Raw genomic sequence first — 26,972 nt, forward strand, 5'->3', positions numbered from 1 at the left:
TATCGCTAAACACGACAGTTCCCGGTGTCACAAACTGTGTATAATCAATGTCAAATACACTATCATCGTCCGAACTATATTCACTTATACTATCATCTTCTAAAACTTCATTTAAAACTTGTATTTCTTCAAGCTCCGTCACAGGACGACTTGTTGAAGGGAGAGCCCTTGTAAACTACCAGGTCAGGCGTTTATTTTTAGACTGTCCCTTGCAGGTCATTGGAATGTACCACTGTTGCCACATGTATACACATAGAGCTTTATTTCCACAACAGGCGAGAACAAACCTCATCGCGCTGGCGTTATTTATTCCATACTTATGGGTGTTTTAAATTAGGCTTTGAGGCTCGCGTGTTTGTACGTAAAACCACAAGAACTTTAATTTAAATGCCCGCTTGTGTACACGTAAAACCACGTCGACGGGTTAAACTGATATGCATACGATTTCAAGATACTGTGAATATTTATTAAAACGGGGGACTGAATTTGAAAGTTTGTTCTTGAATTGAGATTCTAACACTGCTGAGTTGGTTAGCATGTGTGGCTTCTGTATTTAGTGTATTGAAGGTGAATGTGAATTATTACTCTCTTGTGTAGGTTTGTGGGGCATTTACTACGATTACTTGTATGCAACAATGAAAAATTTGGTGCTCAGATCCAGAAACATGTAAAGGAATTAGTGGGCCATGAGATGTCCCCTGCTCTCTATCCGATTCTTTTTGACCAGATAAAAGCCATTGTTGAGAAATTCTTTGATCAACAAGGACAGGTATGTTTATTGCAAATTATGTACCACAATCAAAAACATTTGTTGCAGTATAATAAAATAATAACACAGTTGACATAGAAGGCAACAGACAAGGACTTAATTCCTGTTCAATATGACAAAATTTTTCACTTAAATCATGATCCACATAGTAAGATCTCTGATAAGTTATAATGTTTATGGAAATCACTCCATATTTTGGTGTGCTGTAGATGTTTGGAGTTTCAGTGAACCATAGATAAACGTTCTCCAGAAGGACAATTTGGTGTCATCTCACTGCAGGATATCATGCTTGTTATGCAGTTAAAATTACAAACTAATTTAAAAACAATTGAAATTATGTTGGAATTATTTACATTATAATAGAAATTTTAGATATGCTTTTGAAATGCCTCTATAATATTAATGCATCACAACTTTTCCCTTAGAGTAAGATGTGGAATTGAGTATTTCAATGCCTTTCTTGGTTTCTGCAAATTTCAGACTGCAGGTGTCGGTATTGTTGTCTTTCCCTAAATTTTATCTTAATGACCCATTTTATAGCCTCTAGAATACATTATTTTGTTGGGGGGAGCAAATAGATTTTGTTGAAGTGAGTAAAAATATTTAAACTTGTTGATGTGTGTATTTGATATTTAAAGTCTCACTGCCATATAACAGATGTAACTCCATAAATTTTATAAAAGCAAAATTTCTTTTTGAAATTGTTTCCTGGTGAAGGAATTAGATTCTGTAAGCATCTGGATTTGAACCCTTGAGGGAATGTAAAAACAACCGTCCAGTCTGTCTGAAGGTTTGGAAGTGATCAATCTAAGAGTTGTCTTTCTATAATAATTTTTTAAGATATCGCACTGGAAAGCTTAAGGTGACACATATGTGCACATGTAAGGTACCACTGTTACTAATATGTGTGCACATATATACATGTTATTTGTAGGTGATTGTGTCTGACATCAACACACAGTTTATTGAGCACATTATATTCATCATGAAGAATGTGCTGGACAGTAAAACAGACCAGCCATCAGAACATCTTGGTGTTACCAGTATAGAAGGGATGATGTTGGCTATTGTCAGGTATGTTCATAATTCACACAGTGTTCATTAAGCAGATACTTTGAGTGAACACAACGAAGAACCTTTGGTTTTGTGAAGGGCGGACAATTTCTGAACTAACTGAGCATTAGCTTATCATGAAATGACTGTGCTCTATAACATTAGTAGTTGAAGTTAAAGATTTCCCTGTGTCTAAGCACCACACTACCAAGGCAGATATGTTCTTACACATTTTATCAAATGCAGGGTCTCTAGTTTAGCAAGAGCCACTTTTATGAACTTGGTCACCAGAATGTGATATATCTAAGTCATGCAGACTTCTGAGTCACATGTTGCCTTCAGCAGGCTGAACAAACAAAAGAATAATGTTTTAGTGAATCATTGAAAAAAATCTCTATTCAAATCAGGCAGTTTTGTAATAGTTTTGTTGGTGCCTTACATTTTTCAGTGAAATTGTATCTACTAGTGATCGTCAATTTAAGCGACAGATTTTTAAAGTTGCATTGTTCTTAAGGGATTGAAGGTAAGTTATAAATTTGAAGCCACATTCAGGTGGCAGAGTTTGGAAATGAATTTCAAGATTTAGGTTTTCACATATTTCTAAATTCATATTGTCTTTTATTATGGTATAAATAATTTTTTTAAGTCTGTGGTCCAGTGACATTGAATGTTACAGGTTGTTGACTCATGTTCAGTATTGAACTGAAATGGGTTGTAGTAAGATGTGGCAATTGCTGAGCTGTTATCACTCTGTAAATATTATGCCATCATTGCTTTTAACCCTTCAGCGTGGAGTGCCGAACATCGCTCGTCATGACGTAATCATCCCATGGCGTGGAGTGTGCCGAGCACTGCTCGCATAATGCGCGATAAGATTTCTCCTTCTACGTAGCGACTGACCTTGTGATTTATGTATTCTGGCTCCAGTAGCCGTGTAGAGAAAAAAGCTGGCTGTCGATTGATATATAACATGACTCTGACAGATCGATTTTACCAGTGTTTTTTGACTTTGAAATATAGATCGATTATTGAACTCAACTGCATTCAGTCTCTGCTCTGTGGCTCCCTCTATCGAAGACGAATGAAGTAATATAGTTACGGCTACGACAGCTGTGTAGAACACATTGCAAGCTTTGCAACGGTATATGATGTCAGCAAGCTTGGTATGAACGGACTTCTGTAGCACATATCTGCTGTCAGTCAGCCGTGATTATGGCTTCGAGTACCAGACGTTTTTTGTCTCCTCAAGACATTGATAGAACTGTAGACGACCGAAGCATAGTGTGTTGTGAACATTTTGTTCAAAGTTTCACTTAAATTCATAAATTATTAGGGAAGTTGTGCCCATATAAGTAAAATGATGCACTTTCAAGCTCAAAATTAAATACCCAAGCAGAAAATCCTCCCACAGCACAGTATAGACTTCGGATTTAAATGCTCCCACGCTGAAGGGTTAAGATGGAGCAAAAGATAGGTCTTAAACAGAAACTTGTTCATGAGCCCAGTTTTTTTATGCCAAATCACAAATTCTTGTTGAAACAACAGGACTTGAATGTTACAAATTTATGTTGTTTAAAGGTATGTCCGTTATCTTGATATGACTGTACATGCTATCCATATCAAGACGAAGCTTTGTCAGTTAGTGGAAGCCATGATGAAACGGCGGGATGATCTTGCTTTCCGTCAAGAGATGAAGTTCCGCAACAAGTTGGTGGAGTATTTGACAGACTGGGTGATGGGAACATCACATCAGATAGCACCTCCAGGGTGCGGAGATGTTACTGTCATTACCAGGTATGGTTGATATCTCACAAAGATTGTTGGATAATTTTGCGAATACATTCAGTCATGTTTAATCAACAAGTTATGTGCACATGCCAACAAATTTTAGGGCTCTGAAGGACTAGAATTCTTTTGGTAGTCTGAAAATAGTTGTTCAATTAGTACATTACATAGATTGAAAGATGGCGAAGTAGTTTGACTCAACTGTGCACCACTACTACACATGGTAAAAGAACTATGATCATTGGTATAGTATCTGTTTTGTACAACTCAAGGGAAAGCTGATGATACACACAAACATTAATAGAATGGTCAACGCAATGTGCATCTCCACCACAGCTGCATCACCAACTCCCAGTCTGTGGACAGTAACTATTCCTTCTTTTAACTGTTATTAAACAGTGTGTATCTGTCCATCTGTGAATCCATGTCTTATTTTATCAGTTGGTAGACATTAATTGGCAACTTTTCATGAAAATTTGTACTAACATAGTTAAGTTGAAGACTGGTACTTTGTAACTTCCTATGTGAAAATATGAGTTGGTAACATAACTAGAACCATTTATTATCAGGTTTTGAAGACAAATCATTGAAAGATGTAACAATATCAGCATTGTGACCACAAAAAATACTAGTACTTTGGATTGATGATAACTGAAAAATTATTCTAGCCTGATAAGTGAAATTTGTATAGTGACTTGTTATGACATCTGAAACAAAATTATTTGGAAACCTAAATTCATCAGGTCAGTGGCAGATGGTTTTTAATACTTGTTCTCTTTTTAGTTTTCCCTACCTTGCTTTACGTGGTTCTGATTTTCAGTCAATTTTGTGTGATATCCGGTTAGAAGAATGGAAAGCATTAGCATGAGGCATTTATGTTTTATTATTTGCTTAGTAATGGAACATTCACCTTTGCTAGCACAGGGAGAAGGGGAGTGATATATCTGCAATATTTTCATATGCCCAAGGCCGTGTTACAAAATGTAGTAGTTCTCTCTTGACTATCTTGGTATTTTTGTCTGCCACCATTATAAAGCTTATACTGAAGCACTTCCACTATATTTTATGCTCAGTCACTTTATTTTTGAAATCTTATAAAATTATTCCTGTTCTTATGAAAACTTTATTGTCTTTGTTTTGTGGGGTAGGGTCCACACTGAAGCAACTAGAAACAAGCACCATTTTAAGCAATAGTCAATAGATAACGATATTGCTTGGCTTATTGCATCATCCAGTGAACCATCTTGCGTGCATTGCGCCACAGTAAATAATAATAAGGCCACTGCAGAACATAATAGTAAATTTGTGCAAATTATAGAACATGTATGTATTGATCACATCATTCATTGACATTTTTACAAACTAGCAATTTGATTGCTTTGGTGTTAATATAGGGCTGATGCGATATTGCATATCACAATATCACTTGTTACCTGTTGCTTGTTGCTAGTTGTTTCAGTGTGAATCCTGCGTGTGTGTGGTCCTCTAATTAATGGAATAATTGAAATATTTCAGAGATTTGGACCAGGCATGCATGGAAGCAGTTGCTGCTTTGCTCAGAGGATTACCATTACAGCCCGAAGAGTCTGATCGTGGTGACCTTATGGAAGCAAAGAGCCAACTTTTTCTGAAGTAAGATAAATATTCCCATGCTAAATAAGAGACTTGTAGTTTTAAAACATAGTTAACTATTGCACAAATTTACATTATATAAATATAGAGCACATATAGGGTGCCACGGTGGTCTAGCGGTTAGAACGCTGGCCTTGTAACCCAGGTGTCTCCGGTTCGATTCCCGGCAGTGCCCGAATTTATAACTTGTGTTGGGCAAGGCCGTGGTCTAGGCAACACGGAGTTTTCCTCCGGGGGCTTCCCCGGTTTCTCCGTGGCATCCCAACAATTACTCCATTCACACACAGAAGAAGGCAATGGCAAACCACTTCTGGATGATCTGCCAAGAACGTATATGAACAGGTCCCAGTCCGAGAAAAGGATGGAAGGATCCTGTTCATATGGACCTGTCGTCAGACAGAACACTAATAATAAAAAAAAAGAGCACATATGCACAGAGAAACAAGTTTTAGGAATACTTGTGGAGAGACTGATGGATCAGCTATAAAGCATGGAACCAGAACAGTTCAAAGGACCTGTATCTTCATGTTGATAAAATTGTGTACCCTAAGAGTTAACTTGTGTTGGGCAAACACATTTTGTGGTTGTGTTTTTAAAAGTCACAAGGTTGTGTAAGTTCTTAACATTTTATCTGAAACCTTTTTGTGGTATGATTGGTAATGATGAGATATTCTTGAAAGTAATTTTTGCCTCAAGAATTATGACAGTATTTCACTTAATCTGTATAGAACATGACATTCTTATGATTTTAAACCTGTGAAATGTAGTCTGAATTATTTAATATATATCAGTGTTTAATTAGGTTGGTAGAAGTTTGGTAACACCATCATTATTGATTTTAATGATTCTCTGTGCAGTCAGAATGGAGTTATTTTATGTGTGGTGTGGTGTGGTGGTCCTGAGAAATGAGCTGTTTTGTGTATTTTAATATTCAGTCCATAAAGGATTCTAAGATCACTCTTTGCATATGTCTAGTCTAGCAGTTATTGAGAAATGGGTGAATGATTTTCTGCATACGCTGACTTGTTTGTGACAGAGAATTCAGTGATATATTTTGTTTCTAGGTATTTTACATTGTTCATGAATCTACTAAATGACTGCAGTGATGCACAGGATGTAGAAAAGGAGGTGAGCCGACAGCGTGTGGCTGTAGGAAAATTGAATACTCTTCGCAATGCAACAATACAGGCCATGTCAAATTTGCTATCAGCCAACATTGACAGTGGTCTTATGCATTCTATAGGTAAGGAGTAACATAGACAAGTTGAATATATACACATTCAGTTAAGCTTTGTGTGACTTCTCTGTTAGTTTGAAGGTATGTACAGGAAAATCCTATAGATTTATCAAATATTAATCAGTACCTTTAGTTTTTAGTTCTTAGGGTTGCTTCATCATGAAGTTTCACCTAAAGAGTTGTTTGGTTCATGATTGACTGAATTTAAAGTAAACTATTTAAACATTATAAAAAATAACAAAATAATTGTGTATGAGACTTGAGATTTTATGGTGAAGCATGTTAATTTGGTAATGTTGACGTGGGGAAATGAGTAATGAATACAGTGTCTTTACTAGTTGCTTTATTAATTGAATTGGGGATTCCATGTATTTACTGCTGGAAAAATACATTTGGAGAAGGGCTTATAAACTGTAGTGTCACTGTATTTGTGTTCAATATCTTGCTGCAGATTTGGGCTACAACCGTGATCTGCAGACTCGTGCAGCATTCATGGAGGTGTTGACAAAAATTCTTCAACAAGGAACAGAGTTTGACACACTGGCTGAGACTGTTTTAGCAGATAGGTTCGAACAGCTGGTGCAGTTGGCAACTATGATCAGTGACAAAGGTGAACTACCAATTGCAATGGCCCTTGCCAATGTTGTCACTACATCACAAATGGTAAGTTTAAATAATAAATAGAATCTTTAACATTATTTAATTTTATAACGGTAGTCAGAATGTAAATGTTTAAAATTTTGCACATTTTTTTGCACGTGTATTGACTTATGTAAATTTTATTGTCTTCTCTCCACTCACTTCATAACTCTTTGGTTGCTGTTTAAAATGTTACTTCAACACTAGACTGACTGGTTTGAGGAGTTTATGTATGTGGTTTTAGAGTTTTAGTAATTGTTCAACAGAATACTCCACCATTTTAGAACACATCACAAGCAATCACTAGATGCTTCCATAACTTACTCCATACCTCCGCCATCAGCTGTTGCTTTGCATCGCTGTGTGGGTTGGGGGGGGGGGGGAAGCTTGCTGACAATTCAGACATTGCTAGAAGCTTTCAGCATTATGGGTGACATTACAAGGTTGGTTATACTGCTATAGCAGGGGAGGGGGTTGCAACAAAGTTTACAAAGTGTTGTTTACCTCTACACAATATTTTGCTTTCAGGATGAGTTGGCCAGAGTATTTGTAACGCTGTTTGATGCCAAGCATTTATTGTCTCCACTTCTGTGGAACATGTTCTACAGAGAAGTTGAAGTCTCTGATTGTATGCAGACTCTGTTTCGAGGAAATTCATTAGGCAGCAAAATTATGGCATTTTGTTTCAAGATCTATGGTGCTAGTTACCTACAAAGTTTATTGGAACCCTTGATCAGACCGTTACTTGAAGAGGCCAGTCAGAGCTTTGAAGTTGATCCTGCGAGGTGAGTTAGTTGTTTGTCCTTGGTTTTTCATTACTTTATATATTTATTTCAGTACGTGTGTCGGGTGTCCATTTGTTTTTCAACTCTAAGGTGGTGAGTGTGATACATTTTCCAGATTGAAACTTTACATAATTATCCCATCTGTTCTACTTCCAGTGGCGGCCCGTCCATAAGAGCTGTAGCACCCCCTGTAATTTTTCAAAAACTGATTTTTTTTTTGTGTTTATGTAATTTGTAACACTTTATTTCCCCTGTATCATTATTTTAATATTGCCCCTTACATTGTCATTATCCACTAATCAGCTGAACTGACAATAAGACCACGGGCGAGGAGTGCGAAGCAGAACGGCTGCAAGGATTTCAGCGCGGCTAGCCGGTCAAAAGTAATGAGTGCAGAGGGCGGTGGAGTGCAGGGCAGTTCACTGGTACAGCGTGTATCAGGGCTGCAGTCCCCACAGCCAGCTTATAGTAAACACGCTTGCCCGGTACCACGTGTTTTAGACTGGATTCTATATCACAAATTCTTTCGTGGTTATTGTTAATGAGTGTTCAATAATTCTGTGTGCTGACTATTTGTTGTTCTGATAATGACAATGAGCAAAGGAAGTGTCATATTTACAGCAAATTACTTTTTCTAAATTGTCTTTGAGTGAAAAAAGAAATGATGGTCGCCCTCTTCCGGACTTGCAAATAGTTTAAACATCATCGAACACGTGTGGGTTTTCTCCTGATATAAATTTACTTTTCATTTATTTATATTGTTATGTGTTGAAAAACTATTCTGTTTCCCCCCCTTGCGCAGCACTACTACTGGTCAAACTCATGAGCCGCCACTGTCTTCTACTTTTTATTTATAAGAGGTGTTTCAGCTGTGTTTGAGTTTATTTAGTATTCGGTGATTTAAAGCACCTTCTGTTATTGTCCATTTACATGAAACAAATTAAGAAATGTATCCGTAGCATACTTTGGTATAGTTATCATAATTTGACCTTTGACAGTGGCTGGGAATTTTTTTATTGCATTTTTAAATTGCTATTATTTTCTGGATCCCTCTAGTGGTGATAATATGAAATGCACCTAACTTGAGCTATGTGGCAAGATGGTATTTTTATAGTTTTTGTATAATATATTGGACCTTTTGATGATATTACATCTCTTTGTGTAAATATTCAGTTTTGTTACTTACATATAATTGTGACAGGTTGGATCCGAGTGAAGACATAGAAGAAAACAGAAGGAACTTGGTAGCACTTACGCAGAAGGTGTTCGATGCCATTATATCATCTGCAGATAAGTATGATTCCCTTTTATTTCTCCCCCCCCTCTTATATTCAGTAGTTTAAACAAAGAATTTGCAAATTGTTTCCATTGAGAATAATAAGTACCATATTGATGAATAAGTTTCAAACACTGTTTAACCATTTTAACCACGAAGCCTATTTTCAAAATCCAGTTGAAAACACCCAGGCCAATTTTCACGTATTTACAGCTTAAATAAATATAAAAATTCACCAAGATAAGAATTTTACACACCTACATATGAAAAAAATCAAGCACTAAATACTGTAGATTAGGAAAGAAATTTCATAAATTTTAATGTTATTTTTTGCTTACAAAAAATTTTGAATTATTGAAAAATAATATTTACAAAAAGAATTTCATTTTCAGGAAGTGAAATCATAAATTTTGTTTTGTCTTCCTTCTTCATCACACATCCAGCAAGAAAGAACATTTCTTTCTGCATAATTTGATATGAGTCTGGTGTCTGTACTGTTATCTGTTCCTGAATTACAATGTCATCATCACTTTCAGTACAATCAGACACACTTTCTGGAATAATGTCACTATCACTATCTATAGTATCCAAATAATCCAAAATATCGGTGTCATCCATTCTTGAACTTGGACCAGCCATTGCCGAAGTGAGAAATCTAAAAGAAAAACTAAATCTATATACAATAAACTAAGGAAAATAACAAAAATATATCATAAGCACTATATAAACCTCAACCAAAAACACAATTACAAGGCTAAACACTTATCTTCATAGAAAATACAGCGAAATCCACAAGCAATAATTGTAAGCTCGCCACGAGGTCCACTTCTGAGCTTAACGAATTTCATTTGTTCAAAAAAAATATTTTTTGTTGGCCTAAAAGATCCATCTGTTGAGGAAACATGAACTAAAGTATAAACTATCTGGTGCAGCCTTGTGTTGCCATCTGGGAGCCTTATATGTAATTGAAACATCAGATTTAGTAGGTAACGACGTATCGGCCGAATTCGTTTCTTTGCTACTGCTTCGGCTGACGGATCGGCCGGCTGGTACACAAAGGGTTAACCATTGCCTGAACTTTATCTGTCAGATCTCTGTTCAAATCCAGTGGAAGGATTTGGATGCCAAAGGTTATTGGACCCTAGATAATTGCGAGTGTTCTTTCAGATTCCCCCCACAGTTACGGAGTATGTGCCACTGTCTGTACCAGGTGCTCAGTAAAAGATTTCCACAGTTCCCTCAAAATAATATAGGAGCAGTTGGGACTGTCATCTTTCTCCGATTTATCAATCCAGCAATAGGCAAGTTGAATGGCATTATTTACCTGATCTTCAGTTTGTTTTAAAGCAATTACTGTAGTTTAAAGCCAGCTATAGGTTGATTTGATCATTGCTATTGTTTATTTGTTGAGAAATTTATTATTTTCACAGTTGGTTTGTTTCCTGTTACCCCCTTATCAGTTGCTGCACCTTTTCACAGATTGTTAGTAATGATTTACTCTCTCCTATGGCCATTGTATTTATATAACTTTGTTGCCTTGTCTATAATATAAATATTATTGTTTGTAGTGTCGCCACAGGAGATGGGAATTGTAAGTAAGCAGGTACCTCCTCCTGTAAAACGAGGCCTGATGCTCATGTCCAAGATCTTGCAAAACATTGCAAACCATGTTGAATTCAGCAAAGAACAACATATGCTGCCATTCAATGATTTTCTGCGTGCACATTTTGAGACTGGTAGAAGGTGAGATTTAATTGATAAATTTTATTCTGAGGCACAAATAAAGAGTAACTTGAATTATTGTGCCATATTTGTTGTTGTTGTAATGTGATAATTATGTAAGCAAAGTAGCTTGCGTTCAGTATATTATGTTTTTTTTTTTCAAAATTAACTGATTAATTACATACAAGTCAGTATTTATTTTTTTGGTAAATTGTACTGACTTACTAGTTTTTGTTTATTTTTGTGGCCTTTGAAATTAACAAACACTTGTAGATATGTGTGTAAAATGACTCATTTTTTATTTCTGTGATTTTAATGTGTTCTGCAACCTTCAAATTAAATGTACAGGTATATAATGATCTTTTAAATACATTTTTATGTACAGTACATTTCCCATTTAGTATTTATTTGGTTAAGAACTCCTTTTATTGAACCTTCAGTAATTGTAGTCCCATTTTCTGTATCTGATGCTGAATTGCCTCCATGTAAGATTTTACTCTACTTTGTGTTTAACTCCATTGTTGATGGGAAAACAAACTTCAGGTAGGAAATTTCTTCTGTGTGACCCTTCCTTGGTTTTCATTCTGCACTTTGTTTGCTTCTGTATCATTGTTACAGGTTCTTTATCCAGATAGCTTCTGATTGTGAAACTGTTGATCAGGCTTCACACTCAATGTCATTTATCAGTGACGCTAACATCTTAGCATTGCATCGTTTGCTCTGGAATCACCAAGAGAGAATTGGTGATTACTTATCCAGTAGTCGTGATCATAAAGCTGTAGGACGGCGACCTTTCGATAAGATGGCAACATTGTTGGCATATTTGGGTCCTCCTGAGCACAAACCTGTAGATTCTCAGTAAGTATCAATTCATATTTGCCAATAAGAGAATTATCATGTTGATAGTGGTTATCATCACAGCCACAATCACTACTATCACCAGTCAATATTGTCGTCCTTGTGTAACTTGCGACAGTATTGTTATAGTGTTTCTGCTTTAACTGTGTAGGTATAAATTACCATTTCATGTCAAATTAGTGTAAAGTATGCTTTGCCATACACAGTATTTTACTTTGAAATACTTTTGGAATAGGCCTGTAAAAATGTTGCAAGAAAATGTAATTTTACTTAGAGTAGTGAAATTCCTTTTTGATATATATCTGTAGGACATTTGATATGAACATCAGATACCCAGGCACCATAGAACAAATATTTGAGGCTATAAAAATTGAACAGTTAATGAGAAAAACCTTGAAGCGAGGAATATTTCAGATTCATAATTTTTATTGTATGGAGATAGTGTACTTTATTCACCCAAATAAAGAAGTGTTAAATCTGGAGTCTTTTATGTTTGCAATCATAATAATTATATAAATTTTCTTGTCTAGTACCTTGTGTGTTTTGTGTACTTTCTTCTCATTTTAATCTATTGACTTTATTTCAATTGTTATTACAAATTTATTGATATATTCAGTAGCAAGTTGCCTTCCTGTATAAACGTCCTCTACACTCATGTAATATTTTCATAATCTCTTTGTTATCTTTCTGTATTATTGTATTCATTTTATTTTCCTTTATTTTCCTGTATCTGTAATTGGCCTTCTGGCTGTTGATGCAGCACACTGATAATAAAGAACTGAATTTAATTTGTTCAGTGTACTTATACTGTATTTCCTTGATTTTAATACACTTTTTTCACATTTTAAAATCTTTTAAATTGGAGTGTGTCTTTTATTTGATGGCATCTAAGAACTGATATAGAATCTTTTCCCCTGAATACCTCTTACAATCGGTGACATCTCAAAATCGAGGAAATACAGTATTTTTGTAGCTGTGTAACGAGGCTGAGCCTTTTTGCTTGACCTCCTAGTAATGGTATGCAGTCTGCTGTTTTCATCCTATGCCAGGTGGAGTTCCATAGACATGTCAAGTACCAACTTCGAAGAAATCATGGTAAAACACAACATGCATGAGAAGGAGGAATTTAAGTCAATCAAATCCCTAAACATTTTCTATCAAGCTGGAACCAGCAAGGCTGGGCATCCTGTCTTCTACTACATAGCTCGTCGATATAAGTGAGTTCTTGCATTATGAAATATGTAGAGAGTTTCTCACTAACAATAACTTAGTTTCTGCATTCAGTATTGACTTTTGAATCTTGTCTGTTAGTGATGCAGAACAGGAGTTCTTAACCCTTTCCAGTTCTGAGGCCACATTCACCCTTGCTTAATAACTTACAAGCTGCATGATTATGAATGAGGTCGATCCCATGCATTTCAATATTACATTTTAAAAATAATCCTCGTTTCAAGGGTTCTTAACCTTTTCCAGAACTAGGGCCACATTCACCCCTGCTTATCAACTATCAGTTTATTGAACATGCTACGAACTTAAAGCACTGCTACTAAGAGGTTAACATGTCATTAATTTTATGTAACAAATTCAGTTATTAGTGTGATATTTTATACTGATTTTACTTGAGTAATTTTTCAAAATCAGGTTTAATTTTTGGTTTTTGTGATTTGCATACATCCATCCAAGTGTTTATCAATAATGCATGTCCTAGTTTGACATTTGTCACCAAGCTGAATAGTTTTTATTACAGGAAAAGGTAATGCCAAATACTGATGACAAACAAAACATATTTTCTGATATGAAGGTAACTATTTTTATAATACATACGAAAGTGTGTGATGTACAGCATACATAGAGTGCCACTTGTAGGTCATGGGTTGAGAACCCCTGGTGTAGAATGAGGCAAAATTAATGCCCCGTACTATGCTTAATATACTGAAACATAGTTTTTACCATTTCTGTTAAATGGATTGATAGATTTTGGATATTAGGAATTAAATGATGTAGTAAGGAGTAATTTATTAAATTAATTGGTTTCATAATACAAAGGTGAGCATTCTAAATACTATGTTAAAATGTTTGTTAAAAATGGAACCAGAACTGACCTTTTGTTTACTCAGTTGTGTATAGAGATACACTTTATTCAGGATGGTTGAAGCCAGGTCAGTGATAGCAGTATAAAAAAGTAATCTCTTCTTGCCCTTCATACCAAAAATCTTCTAATATTGGGTTGGAGTTTTTTTATTGCAAGTGTAACACAACATTCACTTCATGGCAGTAAATACTACAGGCTTCTCTGTTAATTTCTGCAGTGGATGTGCAGTGTATCTTTTATACAGATGATTATTTATTTTTGAAAGTTAGAATATTGTTACAAGCAAATTGAGCACACTTAATCTTTAATTGATGGGAGGATGTAACACTATCTCATCTGCATCAGTTGCCTTCACATATTTGTTTTAATTTAATTCCAGTTGTACAACTGTATTATAAAAGATTTGGATTTTGACTTCTGTTCACCTATCATTCAATCATTCATTATGTGAACATGAGTGTGTCTGTGCCTCTTTACTTCTATAGTAAGGAATTTTAGTTTTTCCTGTGACAGAATTGGTGAAACCAATGGAGATCTGTTGATTTACCACGTGATTTTAACTCTCAAGCCATTCTGCCATTCACCATTTGAACTTGTTGTGGACTTTACGCATGCATGTTCGGACAATCGATTCAGGTAAGTCAGAAGAAATTGTTTAGTGTGTTTGTTTCTTGGCTTGTTATAAATAGAATTTAGATGCCATATGTTGAAGTCTAATTAAAAAACTGCGTTTGTCTCTTGTTTGTATGTGTTGTTATTACAGATTCCTTTTTGTGGTAATTGACCTCATGAATAAAAACTTGATCCAAGATTTTGTAAGTATGTTCCAACAGTTTGTCATGATTTCCTTAACCTGTTGAAGCTGCAGTTCATCTAAATAATATTTAAAGATTCAGTTCTTACTGCAGGGGAAACAACATTTCACCATTACAGAGATTAATTGGTTACTGCTGTTTAAGGAAATAATTTGTGGTTATTCTGAGAATTATGAGACATAAATACATTCTGTGGGCAGAATGCAGAGTTATAGTTAGATAAAGCATAGTTACCATTGGGCTTTAAATGGTTAATTCATTATTGCCATTTCTGAAGAATAAATGTCAGATATGCCCATGTGTTTATTCAAATTGGGACAAGTGTCATACAAGTGAATAGCATTTTGTTTGATTTTCTAATATACTGAATTGTGGGTGAAGTAAAATGTTGATAATTTACTATATAGGTGGTGCTATCCAGTGTAATAATTCAGAATGAAATTGAATATAAATGTGCTGCTGTCTTTGAAATAAAATTAGACCTATGATTTAAGGAGTAACTGCTGCTTTCAAACATTACACACTTGTGCATTTAGTAACCAACGTAACTGTGGTTTAACTACTTTGTTTACATGTGCACAGATATTCTGCCCGAATTCAAAGTGAGTTGAAAAAAATATTTCAATACCGTGCTAAGTTAATTTATTTTACACATTGCTTTCCACATGTAAAAAGTGTATGAATGTTAAGAATACATATGGATTTATTTGTTTGTCCTCTTATGTCAGTTGAAATGTATTTAATTTTATATCTGGCTGCAGAGGAAACAATTATTGCCAGTGTAATTTCTACAGGTAATTGTGGACTGTTGTTTCTTTAGATTGTGGATGTGAATTGTGCCACATTATTTTACACCACATTTCATCGTCACCATTTATTAATTCCACAGTAAAGATGTAAGAAAGTTGAGGACTAATGTAGAATATCAAACTAAAGCAACATTTAGGTTTGTTTTGAATCGGACTAGTTAGTTTCAGAACATAATTCAGAATGCTATCTTTACAGTGCTAAGAATTGTTTTGGTTAAATGATTTATTAATAAGTTCTTGTATGAGGTAACGTTTGTTTCAGATGAAATCATATTAAGTTCTGGCATTGTTGTTGATGAATGTAAATTTTTTCTTTTCTCCATTGATCAGGACAGAGTTCTTACAGAAGTGGTTCTATGTCTTGCCTGAAGTAGCATATGAAAACATCCATGCAGCTTACTTATACAACTGTAACAATTGGGTTCGGGAATATACCAAGTTCCATGATCGTTTACTGGCACCAATTAAGGTACTAACTAACTAGATGGCTTACTGAACCTGAAGTTTCAACACCGAATTAACCAAAGCCCTGCACCGGACCCTGTCCTGGGCCAACAAAATCCAGTCTCCATCAACTCCTATCTCCCATAGATCCTGACTGAGATTATCCTCCCATCTATGTCTAGATCTCCCTAGTGGTCTCTTCCCCTCAGGCTTCCTGACCAATACCTCACACCTCTTGCCCCATCCATGCGTACCACATGCCCTGCCCATCTCATTCTTCTTGACTAAATCACCCTGACAATGCTAGGAGAAGAGTACAAATTTTTAAGCTCATCATTATTCAGTTTTCTCCATACCCATCCTCTTCTCTCCTAGCCCCAAATATCCTCCTAAACACCTTATTTTCAAACACCTGCAATCTATCTGTGTTCCTCCCTCAGAGTGAGAGACCATGTTTTGCACCCATACAAAATGACAGACAAAATATTTTGAACTGAGAAGTAGCAAGCATTTCCAGAATTTAGTCTCCTCCTAACTTCCTCATGAATATAATTTTGATTTGTTATTGTTGTTCCCAAATATTTGAATTTTGTAACACTTTCAAAGGATTTATTAGCCACCCTAAGACAATTCTGTCCACCTGTCTTCTGAGTAGATACTAATATGTACTTAGTTTTTTCTAGTGTCTAGCAAAACTTCTGTGTTTATTGTATTTATATTGTTACCCAATAAATTAACATCATTAGCATATGCCAACAGCAGATGTGTCCCATTCAATTGCAAACCCTCCAGCCTATCTTGGACTTTCCTAATAGTGTATTCTATTTATCAACTTAATATTGCTCCTTTACCTCTCTTTCATTTAATTTTTTCAAATCAAATCTTTCTGTGTTGAAATTTTGCTTAGTTTGTCTACTTACTGAAAGCCTCTTCCTCAATTTTGCCACTACCAGTAAATGGTCAGTTGTCACAATCTGCTTTTCTGATTGACCTCACATCATTTATACTTGTCTGCCTTCTATTATCTGCTAAAACAATTAAGGTACAGGATTTATTAATCATACTAGTGTAGCATAAGTACCTTTCATTTTAATAATAAAGAGAACATCTGAAATTTTAATAGAATATTGGACACTAATCTACTATGTTATATTACAGTATGCTTTTGCTTTGATTAGTAAAATAATATAAGGAACATGTTTTTGTTATAGGGAAATCGTAAACTTGTCTTCATTGAAGCTCCAGCACGCCTGAATGATTTCATTGATCTGGATCAGCAGAAGTTACCTGGAGCAACACTGTCTCTTGATGAAGATCTTAAAGTTTTCAATAATGCACTTAAATTATCTCACAAGGACACTAAAGGATCCATTAAGGTAACTCATGAAACTAGGAAGAAAGCTGTAGGAATTGGGTACATTTTGTGAAAAGTATAATTTTAAACTTATGATTGAAAAGCATTGGTTTAGGAATATTATTGACATAAAAGAAAGACATAACTAACTAGATGGCTTACCGAACCTGAAGGTTCATCACCGAACCAACCAAAGCCCTCCACCGGACCCTGTCCTGGGCCAACAAAATCCAGTTTCCTTCAACTCCTATCTCCCATAGATCCCGCCTGAGATTATCCTCCCATCTATGTCTAGGTCTCCCCAGCGGTCTCTTCCCTTCAGGTTTCCCAACCAGTACCCGGTGCACACCTCTTGTCCCATCCATGAGCGCTACATGCCCAGCCCATCTCATTCTTCTCGACTTAATCACCCTGACAATACTGGGGGAGGAGTACAGATTTTTAAGCTCATCATTATGCAGTTTTCTCCACGCCCCATCGTCTTCTCTCTTAGGCCCAAATATCCTCCTCAACCCCCTATTCTCAAACACCTGCAATGTCTGTTCCTCCCTCTGAGTGAGAGACCAGGTTTCCCACCCATACAAAACAACAGGCAAGACTATTGTTTTGTATACTTTAATTTTCAGGTTCTTAGAAATCAGACGGGAAACCAAAATATTTTGCACTGAGAAGTAGCAATCATTTCCAGAATTTAATCTCCTCCTAACTTCCTCATGTGTGTCATTTTGATTTGTTATTGTTGTTCCCAGATATTTGAACTTTGTAACCCTTTCAAAGGACTTATTAGCTACCCTAAGATAATTTTGCTCGCCTGTCTTCTGATTACGAGATACTAACATGTACTTAGTTTTTTCTGAATTTACTTCTAGCCCCACCCATCTACTAGCCTCTAGTAAAACTTCTGCGTTCCTCTTTATTGTATTTATATTGTCCGCCAATAAATTAACATCATCAGCATATGCCAATAGCTGATGTGTCCCATTCAATTGCAAACCCTCCTGCCTATCTTGGACTTTCCTGATGGCATATTCTAGCGCAAAGTTAAAGAGCAGGGGAGACAAACCATCTCCTTGTTTTAGACAGTTCTTGATGAAGAATGTCTCAGATACATATTTACCTACTCGAATTTTGCTACAGATTTCATTTAAGCACATATTTATTACACTCACTAGCTTCTTTGGTATACCAAATTCAATAAGAATATTATATAACACTTCTCTCTTCACAGAGTCATAGGCTTTTTTGAAGTCTATAAATAATTTTTGTACGGTCCCACTGAACTCCCATTTTTTCTCTAGTATCTGACTAATGCAAAAGATCTGATCAATCGTTGATCTGTTTCGTCTGAACCCACACTGATGATCCCCAATAATTTCATTCGCATATGGGGTTAATCTTGCCAAAAGAATGTTTGATAGAATTTTGTATGATAGCAGCGAAATTCCTCTGTAATTACCTCACTGAGTCTTGTCCCCCTTCTTATGAATAGGAATAATTATGGATTCCTTCCATTGTTGTGGCATCTCTTCCTTATCCCAAATTAACTGAATAAGCTTATGGATCCTCATATGCAACCCTTTGCAACCTGCTTTAATTAATTCTGCTGGAATCTGATCAATTCCTGGAGATTTATAACTTTTCAACTTCCCAATGGCTAGTTCTACTTCATCTAAACTAGGTTCTGGCACCAACAGTTCACCTGTATGTATTTTAATCCTTCTAATATCACCAGTCTCATGAACATTTAAGAGCTCGCTAAAAAAATTTTTCCACCTATTCACAATTTTTATTGGATCTGCAAGCAAATTGCCACTATCATCCTTTACCAAATTGGTCTGGGCTTGATATCCTTTCTTAAAGTTATTAATGCCTCTGTACAGGTCTCTGATATTTTTTTCCTTATTATTTGTCTCAAGTTCAGCAATTTTGCCCTTCAGGTATTCCCTTTACTTATTCCTAAAGGTTCTACTAGCCTCACGTTACACAGATTATCTGCATTTGTTTTATTTGGATACTGCAACCATTGAAATTTTGTTTGCTTCCTTCAATCTATTAATTTGGAACATTCTTCATCAAACCACAGTTTATTTTGCTTTCTCCAAAAGAAAGACATAAGAAGAAATAAAATAAAATTATGTTCACAGTGAATTAAGCAAAGTAAATAGAAGAAGAGAACTGTTCTTGTCTTGGCTGCCTTATAAAATACTAGTGATTAAAACTCGCATAAATTGTTTTGTTCATTGTTTTGCAGGACTATGATCTTCTGAGGGCAAAATTCATATTACTTGTATTTGTAAATGGTATAAGGAAAGTGTTTGGACATAATAGAAATTATATTAATTGATAGAAAGAAAAAATTGCATTCATAGAAGCTTATGATTTATATCCTAATATTGTGAAGGTTGTTAAATGAAAGGTATGATAGTCATGTAAGAAGGAAACTAGCATATATATAACATAAAGTGAAAACTAGTGAAAATAGCCACATAGAAGACTGGCTTTACCAATACATTGTTATCATCTCCTCAGAGATGATAACAATAATGGATCTTGTGCATTAGGTTGTTCTGTTTGGAGTTGACTTCAATGTCAGATTATAATACCACTGAATTTGTGTGTTTGTTGTGCTCATATTTTAAGCCTGTTTACTTAATACATCTGGGCAAATGCGAAATTTTTTATAGGTTGGTCCAACTGCCATTCAGATAACTTCATCTGAGAAGACTAAAGTGTTGTCTCATTCAGTTCTTCTGAATGATGTTTATTATGCATCAGAGATTGAGGAAGTTTGCTTGGTAGATGACAACCAGTTTACATTAACAATAGCTAATGAAGCGGGACCATTATCATTTATTCACAATGATTGTGATAACATTGTGCAAGCCATCATACACATCCGGAATCGATGGGAACTTTCACAGCCAGTAAGTTTATTTTTTTAAATGAAAAAGTGACTTGAAACCAATGTTAAATAATTAATAAACATAATCTCCAACAAAATAGAAAATATGTTAAGTATTTGAGCAAGATGAATTATTATTAACATTATTTGGGCCTGTCTGTTCTGTGGAAAAGAGCTTCTTAACTTTTCTTGAACTGCAGATCTTCACTGAAACATTTTTATATACATCTCATATTCAAGTTGCTCACTATGCAGCTACTTTGTATGTTCCTGTTGTATTGACATATACTAGGAATAATATTTGAAAATATGTTCTTTATAATTGTCCTCACTTGCTCCAGGCTGATGAATATATAACATTAAATTAGGCCAAGACCATTTTCTTCCACATTCTTTTTTTGTTCAATTTTTACTACTCAACCTATTTGACTCTATAATTTGAGCTATTGACATTGTCATTAAATAAACTGTAAATGAATAAATACTCTTGGAATTTTGGTTTGTAGCCTCGCTCTGCATGCTGTATGCTGTACACATAACTTCCTAGTTTTTTGTATGAGTAAAACCAAGAACAAATATAATTGTCACACCTAATTGTTTCCTCTGCTGGATTAATTGTGTGACACTTGTATCTATTCTCCAACTTGTGTTCTAGGACTCGGTGACAGTTCACCAGAAGATTCGACCCAAGGATGTCCCAGGAACATTACTCAATATGGCACTATTGAATTTGGGATCTCCAGACCCAAATCTTAGAACAGCAGCCTACAACCAACTCTGTGCTCTTACTGCAACATTTGATTTAAAAATTGAGGGCCAATTACTTGAGACATCAGGTAGGCCTTTGTTAAATGTTTGTATTGGTCACATTATAAGAAATGAACAAGATGTTAAAAGTTAGACATTTCTGTATGCAGTGGAAGGATTTATATTTCATATTCATAGACTTCCTAGTGACATGGATAATTTTTAGTATATTGAACACCCAAAGCTGGCATTTATTTTAAACACTTACCATATTATAATAATTTTTAAACTAGTAAATTAAAAACTTTGCCACTATACTTGTGATTGTACTTGAAAATTCTGTGATTTTACAGTTCAGTCAGTCAGACCAGTGCCATAGGTAGGTGAATAACAGGAAGACCATGCCATTCTGTGCCAGTGGATTAACAGCATAACTTTTTCTTGAAACAGATTGAGTTTTTTTGACATTTGCCTAGTAATTTAGGTGCATTCATAACCCTGCAGAGTGCCTACTAAAATCACAATGTCTGTCCATATGCATGAAACAACTCAAGAATGGAGATAAACAAATTTTGATTAAATTTGACAATGGGGAATTTTGTAAAAATTGTCATACCATTTCAGTTTTAATTTTGGTCTTATATTTTTTCATTGCAAATTTGGTAAGCTTGAATCTCTGAATTATGAAGGAGTGGGGGAATATTCCAATCTCTTTGCATCAGAGAGTCTTTTTCATTGCTTTAAGCTGTATGATTTCTTTGTTTAGTATGACCACTGAACTATCTTGTATGCTTATTATTGTCTTTCAAAGATTTTCATGACATGCAAACATACTCTATATCTATTGGTGCCCTCGCCATAGAAGCAGAATGTTAATTTATACATGTTGAAACTGTTGAACTGCTTCTCTGGAATACTTTGGCTTTGGCAGAAATTCTGGGGATGCTAAAGGAATTTTAGCGTGTTGAACTTATTTCTTTATATTTTAGGTATATGTATTCCATCAAACAACACACTGTTCATCAAATCTGTAAGTGAAAAGCTTGCAACAAATGAACCCCATCTCACTCTTGAGTTTTTAGAAGAGTGCATCCAGGGGTTCAGAGTTTCCAATATTGAGCTCAAACACTTGTGCCTTGAATATATGACACCATGGTTAGCAAACCTAGTCAGGTTGGTATTTTACCACGTGTTTGTGTTTTGTCTAGTGTATCATGTGGATTAGGATTGTTATTGTATATAATTTCATGCTGGCATGTTTTATTGATTGTGTATAGGTTCTGTAAACCTTCAGATGAAAGTAAACGCCAACAGAAAGTGGCACAAATTTTGGAGAAACTTATAATTTTGACCATTGAAGAGGTGGAGATGTATCCATCTATACAGGCTAAGATATGGGGATCCATTGGTCAGGTATGTTATATATTTTGATTGTACATTCTTAATGGGTAATTCTCTTATTTGGCTTTATGTAGCAATGGGTTTCCTTCTTCAACTTTAACATATAAAAACAATAGTAATCTGAAGTCTCTGTAGCTGAAAAACACTCTTCAAGGATGAACACTTTTATCTTTTGAGCTATGAAATAATCTATAGTTTATACTGTGAGTGAATGAGTTGTGCCTGTGGTCTAAAAGAAGTATTTAAATATCTTCTCAGGTTAAGAAATATTTTTCTTTCTTGGGTATTTACGTAAGGTCAAGTAGAATGAAGCTATCCCGCAGGATGTGGTGGTGATGCTGGGGGTTTAGCTCCTCATTCTTGACCATAGCACTAGTTGGGGTTAGTGGTCAGCATCATGCCCCTGCTGTGCTTTACCCATTGGATAAGAGGCTGCATGGGCCCCAGAGCTGGTCTGGATACAGAGACTAGAAAAAATCTTTTATTCCTGCCGTGGATTGAATTCTGATTGTCTGGTCCTTGCTTAGACACTATGTTGACTGAGCTTCCCTGCCTCTGTCTTGGTTAATAGACAGACATAATATATGGACAAGTTATATGGGTGGGTGGGTACATAGATTGATAGATATATAGACAGACAGACAGACATACAGGTGATTAGTGGGTTATGGTTTTATGCATTCCATGAATCCTGTTTAATTAGGATGTGGAACAGTACATAGAAAAAGCACAAGACACATGATACATGTAATTCTTACATAAATGAGAAGTTCCATGTAATTATTCCACTGTGAGTTTTACAATTTCATATGTAATTACTAAATTACTGTTAATTATGCAAGGTTTATAAATTCATCAACAGGGTTAAAGGTGTATAACAAAGAAATTATTTTGATGCTAATTGAAATTGTCTTTGGTTAGTGAATTAACTTTCAGTTGTTACCAGGAACTTGTTATACGGTTTCATTCCTGCATAATGTACCTTTCTGGTGCATTCTAAAATTAAGTTGGTCTGTGAGATCATCTGTTTCTAGTGTGAAGATTATAAATCTTTGAATTTAATTGCATTGTAAACTTTTTAATGCATTTAAAATAAATATTAAAAATTTTAGTAATATCCTTAAATGTCATGGAATGGAAGTGTGTGTCATATTGTATATGCATCAAACTTCCAGATTGTTATTTAATTAAAAATTAATATTATTGTATAGCTTTTGTTAAAGTCATTAATCCTATGGTAAGTAACTTAATGAAGATTATTGACAGGTTTGATTCTCATGAAATGACAAATTGTTACACAGGTACCTGAACTTATTGATATGGTATTGGACAGTTTTATACATCGTTCAGTGACAAGTGGGCTTGGCTCACCCATGGTGGAAATCATGGCAGATACTGCTGTTGCTTTGGCTTCAGCCAATGTTCATCTTGTAGCTAAGAAAGTGATTGGAAGACTGTGTCGGGTAAGATGACGCCATTTATGTTACAGTATCACTTTTATGGATTGACAATTAATTTGTATTTTGCAGCTGTAGTCATACTGAGGTTGTTTATTCATGTTCAGGATATGTATTTAAAGGCTGCATAAACATATAATTTTCTGTTTGAGTACTTTAATTATAGATTTATTGTAGTTGAATCCTTGTTTAATATTTCTTCAAGGTTTCATTTCAGTGATATAACACAGATCCAACATCAGAATTAAATATCAATGATACAGTAATGACAGTATTTATTTTATACTTCTGTGATTTAACTCTAAAGCCCTGCTTTGACATTCAGTAACTGTTAAGTTTGCTCAAAGGGTGTATTTATGGATGCCATATGATTCTCAGAATTAATAGTGATTAATTCAGTATACAACATTAACCAGTTGATCTTTTTTTGCTGTAGGACTGATGGTTTAAATATCACAGTATTTGGATGAGCCACAACTCCAGAGGGTTCATGTGTTAACTGTAAAGTTTTGCTGTTGCAAATGTTAATGAGGAAATGTCTGAGATCCCTTATTTAAGTATGTGTCATTGATCTATGTTTATAATTTTTCAGGTATTTGACAAAACTTGTACCTCTCCTACACCATTGCTAGAACAACATATGATGTGGGATGACATAGCAATACTTGCACGCTACCTCCTAATGTTATCTTTCAACAATTGCTTAGATGTGGCACGCCATCTGCCATATTTATTCCATGCTGTTACCATCCTTGTGTGTTCAGGGTCTTTGAGTATGAGAGCTGCAACTCATGGCCTGGTTATAAACATAATTCACTCTCTGTGTACCTGCACCAAGCCTTCTTTTAGCGGTAATTTAATTTGCTTCAGTTCTATTAAAATCTAATTTCATTGTCTGTGTAAGTTGCAGTTTTGAAGATAACATTATAATAAACTGACCATATATTTGTTTTTCAACAGAGGAAACTCAGAGAGTTTTACGACTTAGTTTAGATGAATTTTCCCTGCCCAAGTTTTATCTGCTTTTTGGAATCAGCAAGGTAAAGTCAGCTGCAGTCACAGCATTTAGATCAAGCTACCGACATCCAAATGAACGCTGGTAAGTTGTACACAATAATTTCTTTGTGCTTATCTTTGCTTTGGAGAGAGAAATATATTAACAGATACAAATGATTAGTTGCCATTACTTGTTCTTTACTTTTTAATAATTTTATATATATTGTTTTCGAGAAGTAAACATAATGGACCTGAGTGATTTACTTTATATTCTTTGATATTGTATAGATCACCGGTAAAGAGTGATATATGGGTAACAAATTGATTAATTGTATAAAATATATTTTAACATTGACCAATCTACACAGCGCAACAACTCAGAAGACTCACCGCTGTGAAAACCTCCAATCTTACAACATTTTAATTGTCAATAACTTCAAGTGTTAGGCCCAAGTATGTTATTTCTCCAAAGCACTATTATAATATTTTAAATTTTCTTTAAAATAAGTTGATTACTTCAGGAAAATTATTATCTTGGCCATTTACTTGTCTTGTTTATGAATAGGTACACATCTTCTAAAAAGGAAGACCAGGACTACATTTTGTCTGGCTTCTACCCTTTGAGTTGGAACTTAACAGTCCCATCTGCATAACTTCCACAGTTATTATAGTACACAAGTGTCTTAACCACAATTAATTTATTTGTCAGCCCTCATTATTTTACTATGAAAGTCATAATAAACAGATAGACTGGTCATACTCAGGCATACTATTCTACAGGGAGTCCCACATAATTCTGAACCCACCTACTAGCATGCAATGGCATGCTGTCATGGTGAATTACACATTAAGTGGGACACCTTGTGCAATGTAAATATATATACCCCCAGCATATGTAGGGATTTTTCTCAGAATGATGTATTAATCTAGAGACCTTTTCTGTATATCCAGTCTGAGGTTGATGAAGTGTGCAGGTTATGTAGTAATAAAGTAGTGTTAAGTACTAGAGTATCATATTTAATATGAACACACCTCTCATATTTGGTTTTTAGAATCACCAAAGTGTGTTTCTGTTGTTTTTTAAATCTAATTTAATTTTTTTATTTATTTTATGTTCAGATGTTACCACATCATCGGATTGTTAAATTAACTTGTGTCAGAAACACTTTGACTTTTAACACGGACCATGGTTGACTGAAGTAATCAAACTATCTTGAAACACACCTGGACATGCAGTAACATGTGAGGACATGTTCATCGTAGCCAGTGCAGTTTATCTAAGTATGAATTAAGTTACTGTACATTATTTAGATCATGTCTTCTATATTTTAGACATATTTAAACTTGATGCAGGTATGGACAAGAACGAAGTTCATCGGGAACAAACAACTCTGAACGCGAGCAGCTGTCGCTCACATCTCTAGAAGTCATCACTGATGCACTGCTAGAAATTATGGAGGTTAGTGACAAACTTGACTGTTTATATTCTTGAAGCTGAATATTACTGCATTGTGTTAGCAAATGTGATATCTACATTGGGATTGCAAATATTTTCTTACAATAAAATTGTTCAGAAACTGGCATGGTTTTGTAGTACTCTAAAAGTGTTATTATTTTGGCTTCTTGGAAGGAAAAAAGTACTGAGAATGTTATTCTGAAAGTTCATAATAGTGAAGTATGAATTGGAATAATTTCAACATTTACACTTTGTTTATGATCATATGACAAATGTGAATAAAGTAATGTTTTTGAAGATGAAGGCAGTAAGGTACTCTATTTCATCCTCTGAAGTTACAGATGTTGCAATATCTTGTGTAGAGGCTTGATTTTGTTACTCCCTTTTTTATTATTTTCATTTTAGTCTACTCGCTTGTCTATAAAATGCCTTGAGTTTCTTGTTTTGTTGTGCTGTATGTTGCATGATGGTTTTTAATCTACTGTACTGTTTTCTAAGCAAATGAGGTGACTGAGCCTTTCTTTCAGGCATGTATGCGAGACATTCCTAATTGTGAGTGGTTACAGACCTGGACAGCTTTGGCAAAGAGTTTTGCATTTTGCTACAATCCTGCACTCCAACCACGGGCTCTTATTGTATTTGGCTGCATCAGTAAGTAATGTAGCAGTACGTTCATTTACCTCATCCCATGAGTTAGGGTAAATAATCATCCCTACTCATTCACCAATATGAGCTGCTGTACA

The 26,972-nt window shown here is 35.1% G+C and overlaps 1 protein-coding gene across 17 annotated transcripts in view; it reads left to right on the plus strand.

Moving 5' to 3' along the window:
- The window catches only part of Nf1 (neurofibromin 1), a 93,018-nt gene that overhangs the window by 26,888 nt on the left and 39,158 nt on the right, over window positions 1-26,972 (plus strand). For 10 of the 17 annotated variants that reach the window (XM_087348611.1, XM_087348599.1, XM_087348600.1 and 7 more), the window contains 24 exons: window positions 598-769; window positions 1,704-1,843; window positions 3,401-3,616; window positions 5,123-5,239; window positions 6,304-6,482; window positions 6,928-7,139; window positions 7,644-7,900; window positions 9,102-9,194; window positions 10,344-10,477; window positions 10,745-10,919; window positions 11,517-11,756; window positions 12,782-12,973; window positions 14,347-14,484; window positions 15,803-15,941; window positions 17,128-17,292; window positions 19,955-20,194; window positions 20,828-21,008; window positions 21,909-22,092; window positions 22,197-22,332; window positions 23,622-23,783; window positions 24,370-24,628; window positions 24,738-24,876; window positions 26,127-26,232; window positions 26,757-26,880. In XM_087348611.1, coding sequence (XP_087204737.1) covers window positions 598-769; window positions 1,704-1,843; window positions 3,401-3,616; window positions 5,123-5,239; window positions 6,304-6,482; window positions 6,928-7,139; window positions 7,644-7,900; window positions 9,102-9,194; window positions 10,344-10,477; window positions 10,745-10,919; window positions 11,517-11,756; window positions 12,782-12,973; window positions 14,347-14,484; window positions 15,803-15,941; window positions 17,128-17,292; window positions 19,955-20,194; window positions 20,828-21,008; window positions 21,909-22,092; window positions 22,197-22,332; window positions 23,622-23,783; window positions 24,370-24,628; window positions 24,738-24,876; window positions 26,127-26,232; window positions 26,757-26,880 — 4,100 coding nt within the window. The remainder of the gene's footprint in view (window positions 1-597; window positions 770-1,703; window positions 1,844-3,400; window positions 3,617-5,122; window positions 5,240-6,303; window positions 6,483-6,927; window positions 7,140-7,643; window positions 7,901-9,101; window positions 9,195-10,343; window positions 10,478-10,744; window positions 10,920-11,516; window positions 11,757-12,781; window positions 12,974-14,346; window positions 14,485-15,802; window positions 15,942-17,127; window positions 17,293-19,954; window positions 20,195-20,827; window positions 21,009-21,908; window positions 22,093-22,196; window positions 22,333-23,621; window positions 23,784-24,369; window positions 24,629-24,737; window positions 24,877-26,126; window positions 26,233-26,756; window positions 26,881-26,972) is intronic. The other 7 variants (XM_087348602.1, XM_087348606.1, XM_087348612.1 and 4 more) reach the window with 5 other exon arrangements.

This window comes from Zootermopsis nevadensis, unplaced genomic scaffold (assembly GCF_977971745.1).
Source record: "Zootermopsis nevadensis isolate Lab colony 2312 unplaced genomic scaffold, Znev_1.0 Znev_ptg000013l, whole genome shotgun sequence".
Taxonomy (NCBI): domain Eukaryota; kingdom Metazoa; phylum Arthropoda; class Insecta; order Blattodea; family Termopsidae; genus Zootermopsis; species Zootermopsis nevadensis.